At 39.9% G+C, this 18495-nt stretch overlaps 1 protein-coding gene across 2 annotated transcripts in view; it reads right to left on the minus strand.

Annotated features, from left to right (window-relative positions):
* Positions 1 to 18495, minus strand: part of LOC310827454 (von Willebrand factor D and EGF domain-containing protein-like) — a 199603-nt gene that overhangs the window by 64373 nt on the left and 116735 nt on the right. The window contains exons 18-21 of one of the 2 annotated variants that reach the window (XM_083703543.1): positions 17632 to 17851; positions 14342 to 14479; positions 10816 to 10968; positions 8747 to 8911 (exon numbers count right to left, since the gene is read on the minus strand). In XM_083703543.1, coding sequence (XP_083559669.1) covers positions 8747 to 8911; positions 10816 to 10968; positions 14342 to 14479; positions 17632 to 17851 — 676 coding nt within the window. The remainder of the gene's footprint in view (positions 1 to 8746; positions 8912 to 10815; positions 10969 to 14341; positions 14480 to 17631; positions 17852 to 18495) is intronic. The other variant, XM_083703544.1, reaches the window with a different exon arrangement.

Consider the following 18495-nt stretch of genomic DNA (forward strand, 5'->3'; position numbering starts at 1 on the left):
GACTAGTTGGGTCTTTGGTCTGATCCAGAAGAACAGTTCTTATTCATTAGTGATCTCACTCCTACTCTCCATGTGCTGTAGGATTGTCTGGAAATGAGAAGTCTGCTTGACTATATATAGTAAACCATACAGGGTGGGGCAAGTGCTCCACAATACAAGGGGCGGGGCTTATGCGTCACTGCTCTCTCTCTAGATTTATTGTATGGATTTTTGGGACCTACCATACCAGCATATTTGCTTCTCAAGAAATAGGATCCTAATAGTGTGTTTTATTAAAGTATTTCAGGCATGCTCCCCTTCCAATACTCCCACAAAGAAAGAGAAAAAAATGCCGTTGTTATCTGATGACTCCAGGACTGTCACTGACTTTTCCTCATGGCTGAAACTGTGCAATATTTGTATATGTGGAAGAGCTACAACTAGCGAGGTCTGATCTAGTTCGCTGAGCTACATGAGAATATTAAGATGTATAAGAACAGATGGCAGAAGAAATTCATAATATTTTTTTCAAAAGAAAACCCATGCCATTTCTTCAAAGGAAAAATGGCTCAAATTTAAATATTTTGCAAATAATTATGTCTTTCATTTAACTCCCAAGCAGTAAATGGCCTAAAATTGCAACCACATTATTTCCAGCTTTAAATACATAAAAGTGACATTTACTTAACATGTGATGAAAATCAGGATTTCTTTTTCTAAATTGCAATTGCTTCAAAAGAAATAATAGATGCCTTTTAATATCACATAAGTATATGTAAATGCCCCCCAAGAACACTTTCTTTAGGCAATTCTGCACGATTTCACAGTTATTTTCAAATGATTAGATCTCTGTGTGTATACGTGTGTGTGTGTGTGTGTGTGTGTGTGTGTTAGCAGCTTAGGAATATAGGAGGTTTCCTTATAACAGGACATGCTTCCTTATGGCAGGCAGGACTATTTACCAATCTAGCCCAGTGTTATCTTACTTTGTTAATACTTTTCCAGGATCTCTAGTAAATATCTTTTACATAACCCACTACCTGATTCTTCTAACAGGAGAACTGAACCTGGTATCTTCTGCATTCAAAACATGTCACTAAGCTATAATCTTGTAATGTCCCCTAGGTATATTTATATTGGTTAAATAGCTCACTAAATTTAGTACTGTACTGGATGTTGATGTTTTTTATAGACTGGTGACTTTTAGTGATTGTTTGTTGATCTTCTGTTCTAAATAACAAGCAGAAGTCTTCGGTGTATTTTGGAACACAACCAAAATAATGTAAGAAACATTTTAGTCATTGTTAATACCTGACATTTGTACAGCGCTACCAAGTGTTCAGGGCACTTCACACACATTGTTCCATGGTCAATAGCTACCGTGGAACTACCACTGTGTGCAATGGATAGTATAGAGAATTAGTAAAGTCTGAGGTAAAACATTGTTAACACACTATGTAGATTTTTAAAAAAATATGTATTGTCGTGATTATGAACTGGTAAACAGTGAGAGGTTAAAAACTTGCATTTACAGAAAGCCCAACTGTTTACTTTGTATACTAAACTTATTGTGGGCTGTTGTAATTGTCATTTATGTTGCTAAACAAATCATGAAAGAAGCTGTCATAGGTCTTAGTGCTTCACAGTTAGGTCTGTCAGTTTATAAACGGGGCAGGAGAACATAAAAGCTTCAGTTTTGAGAGGCCAGTTAGCCACTGGTCAGAGGGTCCCTGACTGGGGTCGTATAACATGGCAGTTACCATGTTGTCCAAAGTCAGTATGGTCAGTTGAAGCAATTTAGGCAGGGAAGAGCCTGAGGAGTTAAACAGCACAGCCTAAGTAGGAGCCTGGATAAGCTGTGAGGGCTAGCAAGGAGAAGAAGGCACTAGAGGTGGTTTTCCAGAATAACCTCTGGTTACAGTGACAGTGGAAGGCAGTTGGCCTCAGGTAGCAAGAAGACTTCAAGAGAGAAGACTGTGTGGCATCTTCTTGGATGCATCCTGATTATCACGTTCCTGACCAGAAGGCACTTTTCAGGAAGAACCTGCCAGTTTGTCTCAAGAAGTGGAGATTCCAGTGTGTGACAGCTGTGGGACTCTATATACTCCCAGTGAGTCCCTGACCAGAGAGAGAAGCCTACATCTTGTTCTCTACCATATTATTGGAGAGCTAACTTGGACAGAGTTATGAAAAGGACCATTGGCATCTGGGTTTTACTCAGCAAAGTGAATATAACAGCTTCCTTTAAAGAAAAAGTGCAAATGAAGTAAACATTGAAGCATCTTAAGAACATCTAGTCATATATTATGCATATATATTACATGTAAAGACATTTTTAATAAAGATAGATTTGTTTTCACCTTTGAATAATTATTGTGTCTGTTCATTCTATGCCTATAAATCTAATACTTGGCTATTATATTATTCACGATGTACTAAGCAGATTGTTTTGTGAAAGATATTGTGGTGGCAAATTTTTTTTTTTAGGGATGTGTAACAAAAGAATATTTAGAACATATTTTGAGCAAATATTGATAAGTCAGATCTTCTACATTTGAGGTGGTTTGGCAGAATAGAAAGATAACCAAATATCCATAGCTGGCTGGAACTGTTGGGACAAAGCCCCATAAACTTCACAGATGGGCATAATCCAAAATGTCATCCATGGGGGGTGGGGACTATTAACTTAAATTTCAGCAACAACCCCTGTTCTCAGGGGCCTGAATAGTAGGCCAAACCAAGCATTTGGACAGAATGTCCAATGTGAATTAGTCTAATCCCATTTTAAAACCATCTAAGCTTGGCTGCCATCAGTACATCTTGTGGTGTTCAAGAAAAGCATTCAACAAAGCTGGATAGAATATCTAAGCTTTGTCCTGTGGCTACCACCAAACTAGCATTCATTGTCACTGTTGTGAAAAGGCTGCTCTCTTTATTTAGAATGCATAGTTACATAGAAATGTAATCACCCGAACACCTACATTTAAATGATTACAAAATCCTCTCACAATTACACACAAAACTATTTTCCTCTGTTTAGATACTTAGTAGTTGGGTTGTTAGTCTTCTCTATTAAAACGCAGGAAGGAAGTGCAATTGCTTAAGTGGAGTTGGGGGGAGGGGAAAATAGCAGGGCCTTGTTAGAAAAGGGATGTAATCTGCCGTAGATGTTGTGATTGAATGCAAATATTATTCATGGCTTGTAACACGGGCCTCTCCCTAGTGGTTTTATAGCTTGGGATTCATGGGTCTTCTGTTGCTGAGCTACATTGCTTGCTAAATATATCATCTGGATTTGGAGTGCTTAACATATTCTAGATTGATGGAATGTATGGATCAGCAAGGCTGGAAATCATTTATCTTTTAAATTATCTAAAATATTCTTCCCATCGTGTCTACCTTTGGGTGTTATATCTAGGTCACTGAATACTCCGTAGAAAACTTCCCTGTAGTATTTTTCCCCCCTTAAGTGTCTAGATTTTTAGTAGCTATTGCTTAGGCAAGATAAATTATTGTAGAAAACTCATTTTTCCCTGAGAGGTAGGATGACTCCTAGCAGCAGTTCCAGTAACATCTACTGGGTACTACTGGATTTATTTTGCATCCCAGAAGCAAAAAGCTATTACTTCCCTGGGTCCACAGTAATTTTCACAGCACATCTGAATAGTTAGCCGCCTACCACCACTGAATGTATAACACAACACTCTGACACGATGACATCCTTTTCCTCTTCTTTCGATATGCCCTTTATTTTTACAACACAACAAGACATTGTTTTGCTTAGATTTTTCCTAGCTATCCCTGAAAGAAATCTCAGCAGGTTTCAGATCAAATCCCATTTTCTTTAATTGCACCATCCCTCCTCTTTATTTGTAGTCTGCATTTATCCCTTGTGGATGGAGTGGAAAAGCTGAATTGTACATGCAAGCCAACTGCTACCCCCCCCCCCCCCCGCAAAGTTTAATCTCTCCCTACACTCCCTGGGAAAGATGGAACTCCTGTGGAGAAATGCACATAGGAACCAGGGTGCATGAGGCTATAGACAGCATCACTAATACCTAGCACCTGATTCAGAGAATTTTGTGACTAACTGAACTCCATAGAATCTCTCTCTCTCTGTGCGCGCGCACATGCTTAAACAGCAACCCCTTCTCACAACATTGAAAAGGGCAGGACAAAAACACGCAATCATATTTATATTATTGTTACTGCTTATATGAAAGAAAATATATTAGGCCCTCAACTACTTGATATCTTTTTTTAATGCATTTTGTTAATCAAAAAACAAAAATAAAATAAAACTGGCAAATATCAAGGTATAAGCCTCAAAATTATGTGCATAGGAGTAACCAGGGCTAAACTTATATGGGCCCTCACTATCCGTTGCCCACTGCCAATCATCTTGGTGCTCACCACTTGGCAGCACTGCATATACTCCCACCTTAGACTGGCAAATGCTGCAATAGGATGGTAGCCAATCAGCTCTGGTGAGCAACAGGAAGTAGCCTTGCTTTATCTCCCACAATGCAAGGCTTTGGCACCCAGCACTGAATGCTGGGCATTGCATCCCATCCCAAATGACACTGCTCAAATCCAGGGTGCCATCTTCTGGGCCTGTACCCCTGCGTGAGTTATGTGACCTGTACGAGATTGTGGGGCTCCCAACAGCACTTTTTCTCAGGCACAGCACCTCAAAATGCATCTTTGGCATGCCATGACTAAAAAAAGTGCAGCCTGAAATAACATAGCCATTTTGGCCACTGTCCTCTTGCAGGGAAAAAATAGTCAGAGCCAAGCAGCTGATTTGCCCCCATCACATATTACAGTGCAGTCACTGGTTAAACCCATCCAGGCAGGAAGAGGCTGGTTGTCAACTAGCAGGTGCAGTGAGGGCTACCATGGCCAACAACCCTGCAGCTGGGTGATCAAATACAAGCAGCCACTAGCTGCAGTGCCAGGGAAGGACAGCACCGGAGGCCCCCTGGGCTGTTTTGACAGTGGAACACACTGCCTCCGTTTCCTTAGAAATTGCAAAGCAAGTGGCCACCCAAGCTCTATTAAGCATGCTTTACTAGTGGGGTCCCGGCAAATTGTGTCCTCCTCCCAGAGAGCATGCTTTGCGGTGAGATCATCAAAACTGACTTCACTCCTGTTGTGGGTGGGAATGATTGGTAGCCACAAGAACCCAATTGGTGGTCCCTCGCTAGCTGGGGTAAATCTGGACAATGGAATCATTTCATGCATTAACCGAGGGACCCATATATACCGCTGCACGTTGCGTTGAGCTTCCTCTTTTCACCTCGTGCATCGGATCACCCTCCCTATATTTAAGGTCTTGCTATGACCTTGCTATGCCGTCGTGGGTCGTCTGTTCTTGGGCAGGGGCCCGGTAGGAATTTTCCCAATTGGCTGATTGGCTGGTGCCACTTCGGTTTTGCCTGCCGTGTAGCAAATCATCACAACTTTGTAAGGTTTGGTGGTTAGGCATTGGTTCAAGGTGTGGTCGGAGGGAGGTTGTCACACCTGCCCCCCCCCAATGTGCAAAAGGGTATTCTGTTAAAGGAATCCAGGGGCTTGCCTTGCTTTTGTCTGATCCCCTTCTAGGGGTTAGGGCCATGCCAGAGCCCCTGGGAGCATCTGGGGTGAGCTTGAGTCTGAACCTGGTCCAATGCTCCCCCAGGATGTTTTCCCCTACTGATGTCTGCCGGAGTCCAGGCGTCAGTGCTGCCTTGCTGAGGTCAGGTGCAGCTAGTCAGGAACCAATGCCTAAGCAAACCACTCATGACCTGTAATCAATAAAGTTGTGGCCAAAATTATGCCAAAAACCTTAAACTAAATTCCGTGTCCATTGTGTCTTTATTTATTGGGGGAGGTCTTGGGATCGTAACACGCAACTGTAGGGACTTGCACTAGACAACCTCGAAAATCCCAGTTCCGACTCTAAGGCTTGAGTTGATTAGAAGCTACTGCTCAGTAATGGCAGGTGCAAACCTGAGAGTAACTTCACCCAAAGTATTGCTCTGCAACACTAACAAATAGTGTGCTAAGCTTCTCTCTCATAGCTAATAAGCCTTTATGCAATTTTCATTGTTGTCATATTTGAAAGAGAAAATACAGTTCCGCAATAAAATCTACAAGTGAAACAAGAGAAAAGCTCTACTTTTCTCTTTACCAGAGTAAGAAAATACATCTCAGAAGCTGATGTATGGAACAGGGACAATAATTGGAGCTCACAAATAGCACTAGATTTCACTCCTATCCCTAAGCAGTAGTCAGTTACAATAAAGCACTTGGTGACAATAAATCAGAATGTTTTTTTCTTCCCAGGTGCTGTCTTGAAAAATAATTTCCTGTTTGCAAAAAGAAAAGAAAAAGCTTATTTTTCTTCCCCCATGAGTACAAAAACACTTTGGTAAAGATGGGCAATTTTGCAATTTTTGTATGAATAAATGCTTATCTCTTAATCCTTAAATCATGACTATTGAATCAAAACCATCTGATAAGACAGAAAAATATGTGAGCCACCAAGAAGCTCCTTTCGTTTAAATATTTTAAATGTCACTTGGAATCTTACTAGTCAGTGGAGATCTTTGTTTAGGAACTGGAAGAGTGTTCTTTGGCAGATCGAAACTATTATTCAAATAATCATAATTCTTCATGCATGTAAATTTAATTTATCTACTCTTCCATTTCATCCACTTTAATCATCAGGTTATATAAAGTACTTGAGCCTATCCTGTACACATGGAGGTGCAACCACACAACTGGAACCTTGAGCTTTTGCTCCACACATGGAAAAGCCTTTAAAAGGCTTAGTAAGAACATGTTAATAATAATCTATTTTGCTAAACAAAGAACAATGAAGCAATGACTAAAGACTGCACCTATACTTTCACACTTCATTTTTTTAATGTTAGCACAAATTTAGGAAATCCTCACTTGTACTACTTCACAAGTTGGTTATCTGTATCTCTCAAGGATGAGAGGTGCAAATCCAAATGACCCTCTATAAGTTCTACTTGTGGTCTTTTTTCTCAATTAGGATTACACCTTTCTTCAACACAGAAAGAGGAATGGCATGACTGATGTTTCTTTCTGCTCAAATAAAAAAGTCTGCTCCTAGAGTCTGCTCATTATAGGAAACTGTCCATTCAAGAGGCCCCATTTAAAGAGAATTGCGTGTATAACTAATGATTAACTGAAATTTTGCACTCCATCATGATAACTGAAAAGTCTCATACTGAAAAACCATCAAACTATTGAATGGAAGCCTTTTCCCCCCAAAGCCCATAGGCTTCAGTTCAGTCAATTTTTTTCTCCAGTTGTGCCACTCTTAGAATTTGGTATTAAATTAAAATTATATTAAAAATGTGCAACAGGTGAGTGCTGCCTTTGCAGAAAGGTCATATCATAAGAAATATAAATAGGAACTCTCACTTAAATAATTAAATAAAACCTTCCTTGGAATTCTAAATGAACAGTTGACAAGCTTTTTGATGAAGTTCCAGTCACCATTTAGCAGACAAGGATAATTTATCCTGTTTGTCCTTCCAGTGGCTATGAAGAATTGGGAAAATTAAAAAAAGAAAAGAAATCTGATTGGTTGATAGCCAAAACCTTGAACTCTTTTTTGTGGCCATGTGCCTTGTTTCTGCCATGTCCCTAAGACCTGGGGGTCGCCTCTTTCTCTATCATCACAGCACTCTTCATAATCCAAATACATAAATTAATAAAATAATCAGTGTTTGAAAACTAGAGCTAGACCATGTGCCACACACTACTGAGAGATAGTCTGAACACTTTTATTATCAAATACCCCCTGTCATTGAAGCAAGGATCTGTTTCTAAATGGGTAATGTTGATATAGGTAAAGGTAAAGGGACCCCTGACCATTAGGTCCAGTCTTGGCCGACTCTGGGGTTGTGGTGCTCATCTCGCTTTATTTGCCGAGGGAGCCGGCGTACAGCTTCCGAGTCATGTGGCCAGCATGACTAAGCCGCTTCTGGCAAACCAGAGCAGTGCACAGAAATGCCAGTTACCTTCCCGCAGGAGCGGTACCTATTTATCTACTTGCACTTTGACATGCTTTTGAACTGCTAAGTTGGCAGGAGCAGGGAATCAAACCACCGACCTTCTGATCACAGTCAACAAGGAAAGTGGGTACAGTTAACCAATGACATCATAGTATTAAACTGTTGACTAGCTTGTGGATGCTATAAACTGGGAGCTGCTTTCAGCTCCCATTTCAAAAAGATGGTTTGATTTAGAGCACAACTGCTGCGATGAAGTCTCAATAGCTTGGTGGTAGAGCACATGAACTGCATGTATAAGGTTCCAGGTTCAATCCCCAGCAGCTTCAGTTCAAAGGATCCAGTTTCCAAGAGCCTCTTTTTGTCGGAGTAGAAAATCCTGGGCTGGTTGGTCAAATAGTATGACCTGGCATTCTGATGCTCCTTTTCTTTTACTGATTGAGTAAAATGCTAACCTTGAAATATAATGCTACAATGTATATAAAAAGTCTACCACCCAATATCCCACTTATTTACGGTAGACTAATGCTAGACTAATGGTTGCCATTAATTTGATTCCGAATTAATTTCAGAATGAATTGATTTTAGAATACTGTGTTTACTTTTACTGTTGTTAGCCACTCTGAGCCCGGCTTTGGCTGGGGAGGGTGGGTTATAAATAAAATTATTATTATTTATCATCATCATCATGATCATCATTATCATCATATTTAACTTCCCAAATGAAAGGCAGGTACCTGGTCTTGATGCTCTTGTACAGATTCGTCCATTTCCAGATAAACCTGTTGGACATCGGCCACAGAGATATCCAATATCTGGAGGTTTACGGTCAATGCAGACAACCCCAGGAAAACAAGGTCTGTTGGCACAGTTAGTAATGGGTGGCAGAACTGCTCCATGACCTAAAACAGTATCCAAGAGCCATTTCTCAATATTAAACTATTAACGGGAAAGTTAATTAAAAAGTTAAGCAGGGAGCTAATATGAGCTTTGGCCAAGGCTTTCCATTATTTTTACTCTTTTAAAATATAATTAATGTTGAATGTCCCAAAATTGTGTGCCAAGCATAAGAAAACCCTGAAGGCGCAACATATCAAGCCAGCTGTTTCTCATTAAGGCAAGATTTATTAGCCTTCTAATTACATGTTTTAAAGTTTACTATTCAAAGGTGCTTGGCATTTATCAGGAGTGAAATAGAAATGGTAATTTTTCAGTGCTGGGGAACAATTACGTAAGCGAAGAAGCTGCATAAGTAGGAGGCAAACAACATATATTTCACCACAAGCAAATCTATGTAAGCCCTAGAGGCCCTCTTTCCTTTGCAGAGCATCTGTTGTAGAGGGTGCTTTGAAATGGAAAGGACCAATGGAGAAGGGAGTGCCCCACCCTCCTGCTTAAAGCCTGTTTCCCCTTGAAACATCCCCCCAAATCTCATTTTAGTTTGCAAACATGGGTCTGGAACCTTAACGTCACCAGCTATTTCCTGTAGGGCTGGGTGCAACATTACCTCCCCTCACATTTGCTTGTATGGAAAAAGTAGTATTTCACATTACTTAGGGAAATTAAAAAAAAAAAAAACCACATTGACCCTGCTCCTGTGCCTTTAACAGTAGTTTGGCATGGCAATTTAGCAGATGTAGTTTTCCTGTCATCTATTAACTCTGTTGTTGCCTGATCTGCACCTTTCAGAATAATGTGCAGAACAGAATTGAACAATCTACTGGATTTTCATGGCAGTTGGAAGCAGTTTAAAGTCATCAAAACGCACATTTAGATATTTTTTTTGGGGGGGACTGCATGTTTAAATTCCATCATCACCATTCTATTCTGTTTCTGCAATGAACAGTGAATGGGTTGTGGTGGCAGTGGTTGCATTTGGAAGGGAGTTACAAAAACAACAACAACCCAATTCTTGGTTCAATGCAGAAATGGAATAACATGAATATTAAAAAAAAAAAAACTGCCAAAGAACGCAGACTAGGAACAGAAAGATCAATCAGCCCCTACTTTATAGAGGATTTGTGGAGGATAGGGTCCTTCAAATGGCTGTCAGTTACAATGGTTAAATGAAACCTCCATGTTCAGAAACAGTGCCCCATTGAATTCCAGTTGCTGGGAAGGAGCAGGAGGATAATAAGGGCTTTGTAGACTTCCCAGAGACACCCTGTTGTCTACTATGGGAAGAATGATGCTGGGCTAGATACAATTCTTCTTATGTACTTTTGAAACCACAACCCCATGTGCATTGGGCAGAATTAACTTTTCTATGCATGCTTTATATTATTTATCTTTTATTTCCTTAGTAGATAGGGTCAACCCCCCAGGCTTGGCTAGACAGGAATCTGCTGTTCTAAAACAGGAAGGCAGGAACTTCCTTCTCTCATAGCAGCAACATTGTGTCCCTAAAACAGGGATAAGGAACCTTTCAACCTCCAGATGTTGTTAGACTCTCATCATCCTTTCCTATTGGCCATACTGGTTGATGCTGATAGGAAGTCCAACAGCTTCTTGGAAGGTCACACCTGGAAGGTTGCCCATCCATGCTTTATTGGGCCCGATCCCATAATTTAAGAATCACAGGCAGTCACCCAGTCTTCATATCAATCATAATTAATATTCCTGCCAACACATTGAAGAGCTAGTGTTATTTAAAAGTGATTTGTATGCTTTTTCAATCCATATGTTTAAGCTTTTATGCAAAGACTGTTGAGGAGACTAGTTTTGTGCAACCAGTGACAGCTATGTACATACACAACAAAGTCTGAAAAGAAACCTTTTGACACTCATCTAATCACACTTCACTTACCATGAACATCAGTAATATTAACATACTTAATTGCAGGCAACGTCTTCGCTTCTAGAGGTATGACTGGCTGTTTACCTTCACTCTTTTTCCATTCACCTTTAGGATTATGATTATCATTAATGAAAGCTTCTGTCATGTCAGCACTGTCCTCAACTGTAATAAAAAAGAGCAGAGGTGAAAGAATCACTGCATTAGTTTTTGCTGTGATTAATGATGGAAATGAAGACTTAACATCAAATCAGATAACCCTCCAGGATGTTATCCCAGAAGCCAACTGGGGAACAAAGGCGGTCAAATGAGTCAGCATCTGGAGTCTCATCAAAACAAGATATAATTTAGCATCCACATCTAATGGAGGGCGTGCAAAGAGAAGTTTGCTACCCAAACGACCTTTGATAAGGTAACAGACTTTGCTGGAGGGACTAAAATGACACATTACCTTGGCCAATTAAAAACAAAATCATGCTGGCCTTACTCCAGCTCTAGCCTGCATTTATACAAAATGGATCGTTGCCAAACTACACTGTGACGTCTCCAAGCAGCAGCTGGCTCAAGAGCTGTACTTTGGACACTCTTGCTTAAAGTGCTCAAGGAAGTAAATCAAGTAAATTGTCCATCGGAGACTATTTAAAATATTAATTTCCTCCAATAAGTTAGAGACTGAATATTCCACTTGGAGCCATGTTTCAAAGCAATTAGCTACTGGCTAACTTCACTGAGAAGGCAAGTGTGAATATTTTCCATCAAATGTTGAGGAGCCATTACTCACGGTGGCGCTTTAGGCACAGGTTAGCATAGTCCACCTACTGTGCACAACATATAGCTGAAACTTTTCCAAGGCATGAGGATTTGTGGGACTTTGTGTGGTGCCGGGATGAGCGTAGGCGTTAGCGTTGGAGACCCAGCTGAGGATAAGGCATTGATTACAAAAGAGGAGCCGCCATGAGACGTGCTAATGAAGGAATGCTGTTGTGATGAATAAAGCAAAATATAACAAAAAAGCCCTCAAGGCTGACTTAATGGCCCATATCTTGGTAATAAGCCACGGATGTGCCTCAGATGCAACACATGGGAGGCTTTTAAAATATGTGCTTTAGGAGACAGCTAGCAGCTTCTTGCATCATATTCTTGCATCTGCCAGAGTGGGCTATGTCTCTCCATTAACTAGTGTCACCAACAGAGATAAAACAATACTTTCATTGTTGTCATGCAACAATGGTGGTGTAACATCCAACTTGTCTGACCTTGGCTAGCATTGGGGCTGTGGAACTCTTTCTACCCTCATTCCATTCCCACATGTCTTCAGATATTCTGCTGCATAAGGCGAGGAGGATTAAAACACTGTCCCTCAGCACGGCTGCTCTAATCAAATTTGGAGGTCTCTGCAGCTGCTTTTACATGCCAATGGGTTTTTGTTTTTTGTTTTGGAAAACCAGGCACTCCAGTTATTGAATCAGATTTGTTTCAGCTCTCAGAACAGTAACTCTTCTTATATCTTGGAATGTCATTCCAAGCCAAGTTGGCAAGGCAGTAGAAAATCTTCCATGAAAAAGGAATTTGCAAGCAATAACTGTTTTCATTACTTCAGTGATGTTGCTTATTTAGGCTTGGTACAACTGTTATGTCAAAGAAAGCTTTTAAAAAGCTTGGCTGTGTGCAAATAAGCAACTACATTTTGGCTAAGGGCAGGATTTTGCTTAGACTTTAATTGAATCTTCCTTTCTCCAGTCACACTTAACCGAATTAACCCACACAAAACACAGATGCACTTCAAGGCAGCCACAAAATGCCCTGAACTCAAGCAAAGGACTAGAAAGCTGTTTATATCAGGCTAAATTGTAAATTTAAGCGAGGAAAGATTTAATCAACTTTACAATAGATGGTACATTGATTCTAGGATTCCTCAGTTGTAAGCTATTGTTATCCTCTCTCTCTCTCTCTCTCTCTCTCTCTCTCTCTCTCTCACACACACACACACACACACACACACAGTGCTGTTTTCTTTTATAATCAACAAAGGAGTGAAGCTCTTGGCCATTCCCTCTTTAGTTCATTTAATTTGTTTCTTCTCCACACTGAAGGTTAATAGACAAGTATACACAAACAGAAAAATCAAGAAGGCAGGTGGCTAGATCCTCAGGAGTGTTCATAAATTATTTTATGCATAATGGAGTGAATGATTCATTAAACACCCTCTCTAATATCAGCTCAGGGAATTCTGAGCATCACACTCTTTTCTTGAAGTCAGGGTTAAAACACACACGCACAGTGCTCACCCACTGACATATTTTTGTAACTAGATTTTTATTGATTTTTAAGTAAATAAAATGTATCTCTTGTGTGAGGAGGCTACAAGAAAAAGAAATAAAGGTTGGGTGAGCATAACCTCTAAACCAATCAAGTTTATAAAGTCTGAAGAGTGAGGGCACTAGAAGAAAATCAAAATTTGAGTACGGCCAAATTGTCAGATATGTTACGGTTTAACAAACAAAATTACAGAGGTGCAATATCAAAAAAGTCATCATAAATCAGTCGACCTGAGTTGAAAAATAAGCTGCTAAATGATGAAAATTAAAACAGAATTGGTCTAGTATATAAGCGACATTTCACATTGATGAGGCCTGTTATGATGAACTGGAATCCTGTTAGGTAACAGGATTTCAAAGATGGACTTTTCCATTTGTCAGAGTTTGAAATCAATAAGTTCCTCCATCCCAGATCTTTGAATGCAGCTGGGCAAGAAAGGGAGAATTTGGCTCATTCTGTTGTGTTTAAACAGTCATCCTAGCAGCTACCAAGAAATATAGAATATGTGGATGGGAATAATCCTCCTTCTGTATTAACCAATTTAAAATATGGGTTCAATTAGTTAAAAAACTTACTATTTTTGTGATTGCACTTTTTATATTTAAGTTTTTATTAAAACTCCTCCTGCACTTCCAGACCTAATGCAACACTTGCAGCATCTCTGGTTACCTGTGCTCATTCTCAGATATTCTGAACTAAGCATGCATGAGCTGCTAGACTCAAAAAAATGGAATCTGGCCCCTTCAAGCATCATGCCTCAAATGACAAAAACCCTTGAGGAGGGATTGATGCTTTATCCACCACTTGAAGGGGCTGGTTCTATGTATAGTGGTGAGTCAGGAAGGCTCTCAGAAGCCATGTGAAGAACTTCTAGTGGCCAGGATACCAAGCATCAAGGCTCAGTCTTAATCCTGTTTACTTTCTAACCAAAGCTGATTATACTGTGCAAAAAAGAAGGCATGTTCCAGATGTTGCATGGGTTACTCAGCTTGAAGCATCCAGCCTATTCTGATGCAGAATTTGGGTGTGTGTGTGTGTGTGTGTGTGTGTGTGTTGTATTTTTATTTCTACACCTTTTCACATGCAACAGTTTTTGTAGACAAGCACCAGAATGTATGCAGGATGGGATACCTATATATATTGCTTAATCATACACACACACACACACACACACACGAAATGATATAAAAATAAATACAAACAGACAAAGAATACTTACATTTGCAGCTTCTACCATCACCCTGCATCCCATTGGGGCAGTTGCCACATGTGTAAGATCCGACTGTGTTTGTGCATGAGACACCAGGAAAACAAAGTTCCTCTTCACATTCATTTGTATCCTCCTGACAAGTAAGCCCTGTGCCAGGAAAAACACAGTGGAGGTTAATAAACAGAAAAGCCTCTGATTAATCCTAAGCTTAAACTTTCATGCATACTAGGCAGGTGTCTCAGCTGTAAACTCATTGAAGAATATGTCATTCATTTGCCACCCAAACTCCCCACTGGTTCATTTCATCCTGCTGCTGCTTCACTGTTCATTACTGTCAGCTTATTGCTATCAAAAATGTGGAACCTTGAGAGTTATGGTGAAAAGCATTAGCTACCCAAAGGAAATGAATAACCCCCTTTTCTCAAATTGCGGCTCATGCTTTTCTTGTTTTCCTTTTATCCCGGCAATGTTATCATATAATTTGAAATCTAGGGTCACTATTTGGGCCTTTGGGTTTGCTAACCAAAGCTGATTATACTGTGCAAAAAAGTTTTTTTGCTGAACGGCTGGAAGAAAAAACAATCTGAGCTGTCTACATGATTTGGATAGAAATTTGATACAAATTAACCAGCAGGTGAAACTGTATGTGTGTGTGTGAGAGAGAGATGGACCTAAATAGGATAATCAGTGAATTGCTGCAGTTCAATCTGCTATTAAGAAATGGGTTGCAGAGAGTGGTTGGAAATCTAGTCATGTGTTTTGGAAGGTCAGCACAGATTGTTAACCAGATGCTTTTCTTTAATCAACATGGGGTTCATTAAGTGACAATGATAATCTTAGCTACACAAAATATTTGAAGCTTTGTTTAGCTTGTTTATCTGTATGTTGGTTTCATTGGAGAGCAATGTGACAAGCCTGGGACTGAATCCACATCCAAATGCAGGTGTTGCCTATGCAGGTCCACATCTCTCCAAAGGTCCATTCTAATGTGCACCCTCAACAGCCTTTTGGAGCATCTAATCACACATGACTAGAGATCTCCCAACTTGGCAAAAGGGGCATTTCTCTCCCTAACTGTGAAAATCTTCACACTCTTTTACACAAGGACACTGCAAAGGGAAGGCAGGAAAGGGTGTGCTTTCCCTTGTGAATTATGCCCCCCCCACCTTATTTTTTAACTTGTCGATATCTGTGCTCCTCACCGTTCTCTTTATGCACAGAAAATGGTGGCAATGAGCATCAGCACCAAACCCTTTAAATATCTGTCAATGCGTTTAGATGTCCCAGTGGGAAGGTATCGAATGGAAGTTTAAAATTACTGCGAATGAACTCTGGGCCCACAGTTTACACAGGCATTCCCATGGCTCTTGCTCATTTTTAAAAATCTTTAGCCCTCTACCTGTTCCCCTGGCATGCATCCAAAATTAATGTTGTCTTATCAATGACAGCAGAGAGGAATTAAGATTGTCCTTGTATTTCTGTATGCATAACAATGCCTCCTGCACTCTCCACGAGTTGCTTCTCCAGAGATGATACTTAAGGTGCTCTCTAAAGAGTTCGTGTCTTTGTTCCTACTATCTGTTTGCTATCATTTGTAAAGAAGTGACGCTGAAACAGTCTTGTCACTTGAGCAGTACAGCATTGCCTTCTCATTAGATTATTGATGGCTTTCTGGGGAATTGAGACATAAACACAACATCAAGGATAAGCTTTTATTGCTGTAATGGAACCTGCCCTGAAGTGAAATCATCTACCTTCCCAGCTGGCTTTCTGCTGCACTTGCATATAATTTTTCACCTGCCATTAAAACAGGTGAGAGATATTCCTATTTCACTCAATCATTTGTTTATTTGGTTTCCCCTCCCCAAGCCTACTTGCTACAGGAAAATAATGGCAAAAACAGTGAATATTTTATTTACATGAACCTGAAGGAAAAGGGGGTAACTGAAGCAGATCACTTTCCCTATGATTATTGATAAATGGAGGGAAGGGCCCCCATTGTTCACAGTGTATTTGCTACTGTCAGGACAAGCTTAAAAGATTACTATATTCCCCTGTTATCTTACAATCTAAAGAACTGATATTCCCCCCTTTTGCTTGGTGGTTAGCATCATCTGTTTCACACCTTCTTTTGTATTAAATTATTGTACATATTGGCCTTAAACCCTTTTGTAGAGAAATTCATTCTCTCCAGAAATTAACATGGGATCATATTCTTAGAAAGCCTTGATTACTTAAATCACAGCTTCATTGGAAATGTGACTATTTTGCTTGCTGAAGATGTCCGCTTGGAAATGGAGATCTGTTTAAGCTCCAAGATAAGGGATTGAATTTAATATATTAGTGGTAATGAATAGCTTCTGACTTATAGACTGAATAGCCTATCAAATAAATAATTAAAGCCCCACCCCCACCCCAGGGGAAGAGAAACTGACATTGTGGCAATTCAGAGTGGCTACTCAGGGAGCAAATAAGACTGTTTATAATCTCCCAGCTAGGAACAAGAGGAAGCAACTAAATGGGCTGAACTAGCAACCAAGATGCTTTCAATTAGCATTTGCTGAAAGCAACTTTGGTGAATTTGATTGACTTGAAGAAAGATATTAGAAAGACATTGACCAGAAAAATGATATCGCTAGGTAATAAATGGGGTATATTTGCTGCTGTGTGGAATTTGTATTTGTATTTTGTGCTAATAGGAGAAAAGCAATGTCTCAGATGTACTAAAGGGCCTTAGTATGGAAATACTCCAAAGTTCCTCAACCTGTGTTTTGATTATCCTGAGGTGTCAGTTCAGGCACAAAAAGTACAGTAGTGGGGAACGGTGGTCAGATGCCTGTGTCCCAGAGTTAATAAGTAGAAAATGACTGATTCTGTCTCCTTGCTTCAAAGGAGTGGGAGAGAAATTTGGTTTGGTTAACAGTTTAATGCAAAACTATCTAAGTTTTACTTCCCAAAACAATATATGGACCAAAATCCATTTGCACCTCTCCAAATTTTACCTGGCAGTTTACCAACCAAAGGAATGCTGATGAATTTTTTGTGAAGATTTTTAAAGAAAAAAATCACAATGTTTGATCTAAACTTAAAACTGGGAAAATGAGGGATTGAAATTGACAGATTAGTCCATCCTTAGGTTCTATGCATTAACCCCGCCATGTGGAAAAGATATTCAGATACCGCTTCAGTGCGCCAGACACTACTTCCACACACCAGGAGTAGTAAGTATATAGACTGCCTCTAAATTTGACCAGAAAACAGTAAGGAGATTCCAGAAAAAAATGCAAAGCTCTGCTTACCTTTCCAACCTGCTGGACATTTACAAATGTAACTATCTTTTCCATTGATACAGGAGCCAATCCCACATGGGCTTGATCGGCAGTCATTACGGCTGTTCTGGCAAAGTTCCTGTTCAAATCCACTGGGACATATGCAGAGATATTCACCAACACCCGGAGGGAAGTTGATGTTTGTGATACATGTTCCACCATTTAAGCAGCCACATGGTTTCACTGCAATCTAAAAGAGGAAAGCACTGGGATGATGTTTCTTCTTTCTCTTGCACTGCATTGCAGTGGAGCATCTAACTACCTTTTTTAAAAGGGAGGGTTCAGTATCCAGCCTCCTAAAACTTTCTTTTAGTAAAACAGCTATTTCAAGATCTGGTCATTTAGAATTCTATGTAACCAAGGTTTGTAGCTCCAAATATGAAATTATAAATACAAAGAAATATTGTCTGAAATGTAGCTGAGACATACTGAGGGCCAAATTATTGTTATTCATCATCTTATACCGCAAGAGATCTCAAAATGGCTTGCATCAAAAAATGCAATACAGATATAAAACTACATAAAAATTAAGCACCAGAGAGAGTTTCTAAAAGTAATCCTACAATAAACTGCAGGAAAACACACAACATCAGCATGGTCAGCATTAAAATACCAACCAGCAGCAAATCACACCAAACAACAGAAAGAGAATCAGATATGGTCAGTACTTGGTGAACTTCGCTGGGGAGAGCATCCCACTACTGAAAAGGACCTCTCTATTGTTGCCACTCTTGTTGCATGTCTACTAGAAGCAGCACCTACATGGGGCACTTAATGCAACATGAGAAATATGGAATAGCCACTGAAAACTGAAGGTATGCATCACCTCCCAGC

Source organism: Podarcis gaigeae (genome assembly GCF_964106915.1).
Source record: "Podarcis gaigeae genome assembly, chromosome: 1".
In the NCBI taxonomy this organism is placed as follows: Eukaryota; Metazoa; Chordata; class Lepidosauria; order Squamata; family Lacertidae; genus Podarcis; species Podarcis gaigeae.